We start from the raw sequence: 9,490 nt of genomic DNA on the forward strand, positions 1-9,490 counted from the left end.
AAGTTATGACAGAAAACTCGCCTGTTCAAAATGCAAATAGTTCCAAACGTATAAGAGCTTGAAGTTCCATTTTACTTTGTAAAAGTAAGTGGGTGCTAAGTGAAGACTGTGTAACAAAATCATTTGCGCAAGGCGAGTAGAAAAGCCGTGAGGCCAGAAATGCACAAAATCGTAACAACTAACCCCGGTCTCCCCTAACCCTTGCCAATTCTTCATCTGCTGCAATTCTGTAATCTGACTTCTCCATGTATTGCATAGGAATAACAATTTGAATGTATTACTGAAATTTTAAACATTTACTCCAATCTCGCCATTTTCCTTTGGGGGCAGGTTGCTTCCCGGATTATGTGTGTATTTTCCAGTCTTACTGTGAATAAAGAAAATAGTAATAGTAGTAATAATAATAATAGTTTTACTGTGAATAAAGAATATAATAATAGTCTCTTAGAATTCAATTTTCGTGATTATCTCTATCTCATTTGATGGCATAAAAATGTCATCATTTTTTTTCATTTAATATACATTTAATATACATTTAAGTGGTTCTCAATCGGAGTGCCAACTGCCGATTGAAATGCTCAGGAAGTTCCACAAGAAAATGTGGTAAAGTAAGCTGCCCGCAACATATAACCATAATTAAGAATATCCGAATTCCAAGTAGCATTTCGGAAGCTGACGGCTGGCATAGTTATTTTTTAATATGCCCAAAACGCCAAATAATAGGCCTAGCTTATTTTTGGCATTTTTCAGATTTGATTTTGGGCTGTTTTGATATCGCCATAAAAGATAGTTGTAGACTAGAATTAGTTATGTAATACGTTTTAATTTAATATTATCAAATGAAATGACAGAAATATTATATCCACTCATGCGCATAACCAACAAACGGGAAAAATCCTAACAAAAACATTTCCATTGAACACCTGATTTTTAGAGCTGCTGAATCGACCTAAATTAATTGCACTGAATATGGGGACCAATCTTTTTACACTTCCTTTGAAAATTTTGAAATATTAATGGCCCCCATATTTATTTTCAATCTGAAAATACGGTTCGCTATTTTAATTTTTAAAATGGTACATATATGCCTAGTAACCGGTAGATATGAATGATGCCCTTAATTTCCCTCCACGAAGAAAACCTCAATTAACTCAAGAACAAGAAGTAGGTTATTGCTGCTCTAGGATTGTATAATAGATATTTTATTGTTATATAGGAGTACATTTAGAGTTGGGAACCTCTGCTATAACTTATGTCAGTTACATTCATTCTGAGTTCAATTTCCCCATCGAATTTGGGGAAAATCATCTTCAACAGTAGCCGTTGATGGAAAAACAGTTTCCAGTCCTCCTGATATTATTTCGAGGACCGGACTCGCTTTAAAGCAGCATCGAAATAGTCCTTGTCTTTATAGTAACATCGATCAATGACACCCCAATGGGTTGCCTTCCAAACAAGGACCCCAGTTTAAGCATCTCTGTTTTACACGCATGCCTTCCTCTCTCGAAACGCGGTATTTTAATTTGCTTCTGATTTCGAACTCGAGCCGGCCGGTCGCATGACCGCCGCCGTAAAACCGTATTATGTTGTGGTGTGACTACGCTGCAAGTTACAGGGAAGTTCCATAATGAAGAATTACACATCCGAAGACCGCGCCGTTTCGATACAATATTGATATAGTTGGCCGACAGTGGTGACTTTTTTCTAGTCACCGCATTCTGAATCTGTGTCCGAACAGAGATATGACTTTTGCATGAAGACCCTTTTTAGGCATCAGCTCCCCAAATCTTCCACCAACGGTACCCGAAGTGTTTGGGTGCCGCGGACTATTTTTGACCTTTCTGAGGGCCCCACGAGCTCGAAAACGTTCAGAAACACTGGGCAGCATAGTTAGTTATGATGTCCAGCTATTCAATTCTCTCAATTACAGAAGGCTACTGCCTAGACCAAGACGGGTTGGTGTACTCAGGGATATGCTATACAATTCCATCGGTATCGCAAGGGGCTGTCACCTACAACGACGCTGTTGCACTCTGCGAGGAAACGGGAGCTTTGTTAGCGGATGTTCATGATCGAAATCATCAAGCTGTATTGAAAACTTTCGCTCTCACAAAGAAGCCATTCACAAGATCTTATATATATCTGTTTGTGGGAACCGCATATATACCTTCGGTAGGATATTGTATGTCGCATCTGCAGCAACTAACTCAAAAATTAGGAATATTGTATATGCGACTCGCCAACACATTAAGTTCAGAGGTGGTCGTATATAGTAGCTGGTTGTTATTATTATTATGTATAACGATAAACAATAACTTTATATTGGTAATTTATTCGCTAACAGCTTTTCGACTGACTCTCGTCAGTAGCGAACGTCAGTAATAGGGTGAATCAAATTCAAAATGTAGGAATTAGTTTGGCTGTATGACGTAATAATAACAATATATCGTTACTACCGTACCTTGCCTGTCTACTATAATTGTTTTTGGCATTATTGCGTCATACAGACAAAATAATTCCATTACATCGATTCCGTACTAAGCTTAAACCATGGGTGTTGACTGTTCAACCTTTTTGCTCTACCCACCGCATTTCGATTACATATAGCATACGGCCGCATCCCAGCGGAGATTCGACATGACCAATCTGGGCGACAAATACTCATGTTAAATTGACTATATGGGAACTTTGCGCCGCGGATATCCCACTTGGCGTTCGGTGCTGTCACTGATTTCGTTATCACCTTGCGTATAAAAGTTTCTAATTGTAGAAGCACAACATCCCCACAGGTTTCCCTATATATGCACCAAAATCGTTAGTGTAAATGTTATTATAAAGCTAGCATAATAGTTATTGGAATTCGGTTTCCATTCGCCCCATTGATCAATTCTCAGCCCTGTTATCAAATCAATAAGTAGAGCTGATGAATGGATGTTTCCGAAAAATTGGCCCAGAAAATTAATGATTATGCATCGTCCGGTTTTTATTAATCACTGTGTTGTATGTTGTTATTTCTTGACCTCCCATCAGAATTGTCCGTATAGTCAAAATATATTTGAATCACCCAAATGTACCAGCGAAACTTTCGTTCATGAGACGCACGCGATTCCAACTTGATATTTCTTTATGTGGCGTATCATTCTCCTCTGCGGTTTGCATTTGTACGGTTGGGGTCAGATTGCAAGGACACTATTACAAATCCAAGTCACCCCGAATCACGCTATGCGTGAAGAAAATTTTCGGGCTGAATAAAAATCTCTCAACGATTTGGGAACTAATTTGTAAATTAAAATTGCATATTGACACACGCTAATTTAATTATGAGTAGACCGCCGCATAATTATTGTTTTACGACAGCATGCCCTGCCTGGCTTATTCGCAATATGGATGTGCAAGACTGCAATATATAGGAAATGCTAAATAATAATCAGGACTCGAGATTACCTCACCACCATCCAGGCAACCGTCGTGCAGAACACTAAAAAAGAACTGAATTACAAAGTACACCACAACGTACACCATAGGTAGCACACACACTGGGTCATTAAATAATGAATTATGAACAATCAAGCAATAAGGATAGTAGGGACAGCTTCGGCTTGCGTATGGCCCGTCATCTCGAGGTTCGCTTTACGGTAATTCGGGCTCAGTTAGAGGCTTATTTCTAGACCAGTGGTTCTCAACCGCCGGTCCGCGACGACTTTTCTGCCGGTCCGCCAGGTATTTTAAAATGTTATACCCCAATTTCAAGAGGCAAAATGTTGAAGGCTTCTCAATTGATGAAAAAAATTATAACATCAAATTTTAAACATAGTCATAACTTTACGAGCTAATATTAGGCCAGGAAACATGATCGATTTAACTTATTGAAGTTCAAACCGATCCCGGTGACGACATGCGAATGACAAGTACGAGATGACTCGCTGCAGCGCGCTGTTTGCATGATCATTCGTTTTCGATTCATTCATATTATGGATGATTCCGTATCGCTGTTGCCAGGTGTTTTCGTGCGGCGTATTGCATGTCTGGTGGTAGTGGGAAATGAGCAAGGTGCTTGTTCCCACTCCGAAACGCTTCTTCTCTAGATACTGTCGAAAAGAAGAATATAATTCGAGTTGGCGTGGTCGATTAATCCACGGCCTTCGGCGCGAAACACTGTCATTGACTATAGGTAACTAACCCAAGGATATGCGCAACACGTGACTAACGGTTGAGTAGCCTACCCAGATGCAGCTGACGATTGCTGGTCGCTTCGTTAACATATATTGTGTACCAGCGGCCGGGCACCATTATGTCTGGGGTAGATTCGGACTGTAGTGCCACTCGAAGATCACGTCTGGGGCATGTTCGGGTTATGTTGCCACTCAGGCATTGTATCTGGGGTGTATGCACTATGTTTCGCCACTAGGACACCATATATCTGGGGTAGATTCGGAGATGTGTTGCCACTCGGATATCATGTCTTCGGTATGTTCGTAACGTGTTACATCACTCGGACATCATGTCCGAGGTGTGTTCGGACTACGCCTCCACTCGGACAGTATATCCGGGTAGATTCAGACTGTGTGCCGCCAGACGGACTGGGGCATGTTTGGACTTTGTTGCAACTCAGATATCATATATGGGATGTCTTCGCACTGTCTTCCGCAACTCGAACATCATGTCTGGGGTATCTTCAGGCCGTTTTGCCATTGGGACATTATATCTGGTGTAGATTCGGACTGTGATCCGTCACTCGGACATCATATCTGGGATATATTCTGCCTGTGGCAACCCGGGCATCATGAAAGGTTATGTTTGGGCTATCTTGGGACTGTGACATGATGTCTTGGGTATGTTCGTACCGTGTTCCGTCACTACGCCATCATATCTGGGGTGTGTTTGGATGTTGTCAATCGGACATCATGCCATTAGTATGTTCGCATTGTGTTCTGCCATTAGGACATCATATCTGGGGTAGATTCGGACTGGCATGATGTCCGAATGGCAAATACACACAGCCACATTCAGCGCTGATCTTCGTATATGATCATAAAGTAGTATATTCCGTAGCAGATTTATTTTACTTTAAATTTTTCTCAGCACTTCGCGTGATTTATTGTCACATTTCTTGCATTTAGTATTGGAAACCCTCCTAGAAATTATAAATACGCGTAATTTACAGAATTCCAACTATACTCATTATAAGATAACGTGTCGTTCAACATGGGACTACGCTGGTGCGCTCGAAGCTAGATCGTCGGCGATGAAACATTTGCGGAAAATGACAGAGCCATATTCACCGAAACCGTCGATATTGCTATGTCTAAAACGCCAAATAATCCTGTCCTAACCAAATGAGCCCATTGCTACACGGAGGCGACTGCCAATATGTGCAAGTAATATACTTAATGATCGAATTCATTCAGTACCTTTGAAAAGATTTTGCGCTTCGCGCGACCAGGGCATGACTACACACTGTACAGTTGCTCACCGAGTTTACATGACATAATTGATATCAATTTTAAAATATAGTCATATAAGTCTTGCTTTCAATGTTACCGAATTCGGTTCGTTCCTTGTTGTTCGTTCCTTGAATGTTATCAACATTCAAGTTTCCTGCGCAACGGTTGGTAAATCTCATGCGACCCATTGGCCGAAAAGGTTGGCCATCCCTGACATAGATAGAATTGAACATTATTTGCAAAATACAATTCAGATGCATAGAGGAAGAAAGAAGCAATATGCATCTTCACGATGCAGTCACAAATTGATGCAATTTTTGGGATAATACCATGATATTGTGACAGAGCAAATATATTCTCTGGTTGAAACATTGATGTACATATAACCAAACACTCCTTCCAACTTGACAAAATTAAAAATAGTTGTGGTGTAGCTTGGCTGCTTGGGTCGAACAAATGATTAGGATGGACTGCAAATCCTAGTCCTTGAATACTTGACTAAGTGCATGTAGACTAGACATATGCTATTTGGCTAATTCCTAAATTTCGTTTATGACCAATGTCTATTAATAGTGAGAGTGTGTGTGCTTGTAATCAGTACAGTGTATAATGAGAAAATTGATAAGATGCATCTCTGTATTAGTTGCTAACTCATACACAAGAGCAACACTTCGATTGTTTTATCTACATTTTAATTATACAGTATGGGATGTATGTCGTGTTCGAATGGTTCATACATATTAGGTTATTAGAGAGTCCATGTTATGAAAATTGATAAAATATGAAAAAATTAGGGAAATTTAGATAGGTAATCTTTCATGCATAGTGAATAATTCGAGCTGTGCCACAATGAAACAATTTTGCATGCCATTGTTAATCGTATGTTAAATGATAGTCATTTAACCGTCACTGTGGCATAAGTAAATTGGTCCTACTGTTGGAGTTGGAGTCGGTATTTTTAAAGACTCAGGAGTCGGAGTTGGAGCCGGAGTCGGAGTCGGTACGTTTAAAGACTCAGTAGCCGGAGTCGGAGTCGGTCAATTGAAAATGTGCGGAGTCGGAGTTGAAGTCGGTGCTAAAATTTGCCGACTCCACAGCCCAGGTGCCAATACAGTCCAAACATAACCTGTCATGATGTCCGGGTTCCCATTACAGTTAGAATATACCCCAGTCATTATCGAGTGGTGAAACACAGTCCGAATATACACCAGATATAATGTCCCAGTGGCGGAAAAGAGAGTGCGAAGACATCCCAGATATGATATCCGAGTTTAAACAAACTCCAAACATCCCCCAGACGTGGTGTCCGTGTGGCGGATCACAGTCCGAATCTACCCCAGATATACTGGCAGTATGGGTGGCACGTTATACGAACATACCAAAGACATGATACGTGTGGCAACACAGTCCGAATCCACGCCAGATATGATGTCCGAATGGCGGAACACACTGCGAACATAATACCCCAGATATGATGTCCTAGTGGCAACAAAGACCGAACATACCCCAGACATAATGCTGTCCGGCCACTGACATACAATATCTGTTTACGAAGCGACCAGCAATCGCTAGCTGTATCTAAGTACTCAACCGTTAATCACGTGTTGCGCATCTACGCACAGGTTGGTTATCTATAAATCGACACTCCGCGCTAGCACGTTATCTGGGCAAGAGGATTTTACCTCGACTCAGCAGACTATAACTATACTGTGAAATCATGTTAATACTAGGGATGGTGTGAACCTCTGTAAGGTTCAGGTTCGTGTGAACGCGAACCTTTTTGAAAGGTTCTGTGTGAACACGAACGTGAACCTCGTGACGTCACGTGACGTCATATTGCTAATTCCAACCCTTTCTTTGAATGAAGTGATAGCCTAGTGTGCCCTATATTAATGTACACGGTACCTAGCGGAGATTCGGCCCACATAATGCCACAGTGCTGAAGTACATATCGGCATTTTTAACGTCGCTAAATGTTTCAACCGCGGTAATCAAAGGATATAATAATTGCATAAAATCAGTACATTCCATCGCTTTGCCAACAATTTCGACGAGGACTTACCAAGGAATATAAGCTTACGCCTTAACGGTCTTAGCCAGACCGGACAATGTGTTTGGAGTCTGAGTATTGCTACATTGATATTGAGCAGAGTGTACAACGGGTTTCTATGCTCACTACCGATACCACAAACAACAAGTTATGCAGCAGTAGCACGCACCTTAATCGCGCGGATTTGGTTTTAATGATACAGTAAAGATATGAAGTCAAGATTGACCCAGTACGACCGTTCGATTTTTTACATCAGAAGACGATATCAATGTCATTGATTGGTTGACTAAGCATCATTCGCTGACTACGTATATCGATTGCGGGTCAGGCTCACAGCAGAGAGTCACTAAATATTCACAAACGGAAAGCTGGATATTCCGAGAAATTTTTGCAACAAAGCAAGTAAAACTTTTAAGGTTGTCGAGGTGCATGGTGCATGCTCGTTTAGTCTTGATTTTTTATGCTGCCAGCACCATGCATGGAGTGGCCCGCAGTTGAAATGCAATAAATTTGAGCCAAAGATCGTATAATGGAGTGAAAATTACAATTTACCAAAAGGTTCACAGTGCAGAACCTACCAAGGTTCTGTTGTGAACGCGAACCTCTAAATTTCCGAGGTTCACACACAGAACGCGAACGCGAACCTCACGTTCACACCATCCCTAGTTAATACCATCATGAACATATTCAATTACGACTAAAACCCTCAAAATGTCAATCTCTACTACCATAGTTTCGAAAAAATGGTCGTATACTTTACATTCTGGTTGGATAAAAGTGTTGAAGGTCCACCGGTCCGCCACATATTTTTTGAAATTTTACCGGTCCGCGAGATGAAAAAGGTTGAGAACCACTGTTCTAGAATAGAGTCAATCTAGCAAAACTAATGTGATATTAGTAATTACAATGCTTTGAAAACAGAAAGCACTCTCAGATGTTCTACCAATTTTTTTTGTTGTCATTTTGTTGACTATTATTATCGACGTATCGAGTGCTTTTAACGTCGTCGCGGATGTCGCATAACCTTCGTCACTCAGAATGATTTCCTTCCTTCGGAGCTTAAGAAAATTTAACTGCCATGTTGCTCCGTTTACCCTATAGCCATATTTACTGACGTATAGAGCAATGAAAAGGTCTGGATTCGCGGTTGCCCCTGAAAGCTAACAAGTAAGGACTTTTTCTCTGTGCACTGGAGTTTATGCCATACGATAACGAAATGTATGTATCAATATTTCCATGTTCTAGCTCAACAATAATAGCTGTCGATCATGTGTTTAATATACCGATATTTTGACCAAGTTATATTATTGTGCTTTCTACAGACTTCAAAATTGGTGTACAGATCGGGAATGGAAAAAGACCGTACTGTGTTGGACTGGACTCAGTCATATCCCGTCACTCCATCATCAGCCACCTACCTGGCACTACATGAAGACGAAGACCCTACTTTACAGACAGGAATGTTCAACATTCCAATAACCGAAACAGTTGATGGAGCAATATGCGAGAGAGGGCCTTAAACAGTACTGCAGCAATATACGGGACAAAGAAATACTGATGAGAGAAGTCTAGAATACGGCTATATGTTATTATCTTTGGCGTTACCTAGCCATGACCAAAGATCGTTTGTCAAGCAAATATAAAAGGAAACTGATGCTTTTTCGCTTTGTTGCTATTTTGAGAGGAACCTGTGATAGAGGCATAATTAAAAAAAACTTTATCCACCTCTCAGTAGTATCCAGTGACGTGTGGTCAGGGGAGGCAAGTGAAGCAGTGCCTCACCTGTCGTCCGGACGAGTATAAGAAAATTGTGAAAACCTTCAATGATTATGATATCTTCAATCGATGTTCATGAATAACTAAATTTGAACATTTTTTCATCCAATATCACCAATTTTCATATTTATTGTTAAAAATTACTGAGCGAAAAAAGAAGTCGGGCACCCCGTTTTTCTTCTCCATGCTATCCGTGGATGCTGTGCGCCTAGAAGGATAG

General features: G+C 40.7%; 1 protein-coding gene across 2 annotated transcripts in view; it reads left to right on the forward strand.

Annotated features, from left to right (window-relative positions):
- Window positions 1–9,148, forward strand: part of LOC145447212 (uncharacterized) — an 85,513-nt gene extending 76,365 nt beyond the window's left edge. For both annotated transcript variants that reach the window (XM_080325630.1, XM_080325629.1), the window contains 2 exons: window positions 1,931–2,172; window positions 8,817–9,148. In XM_080325630.1, the coding sequence (XP_080181756.1) occupies window positions 1,931–2,172; window positions 8,817–9,014 (440 nt within the window). In that variant the 3' untranslated portion in view covers window positions 9,015–9,148. The remainder of the gene's footprint in view (window positions 1–1,930; window positions 2,173–8,816) is intronic.
- The last annotated feature ends 342 nt before the right edge of the window (window positions 9,149–9,490 follow it).

The sequence above is a fragment of the Botryllus schlosseri genome, chromosome 9, assembly GCF_051294905.1.
Source record: "Botryllus schlosseri isolate E-star chromosome 9, Bs_hap1, whole genome shotgun sequence".
Taxonomy (NCBI): domain Eukaryota; kingdom Metazoa; phylum Chordata; class Ascidiacea; order Stolidobranchia; family Styelidae; genus Botryllus; species Botryllus schlosseri.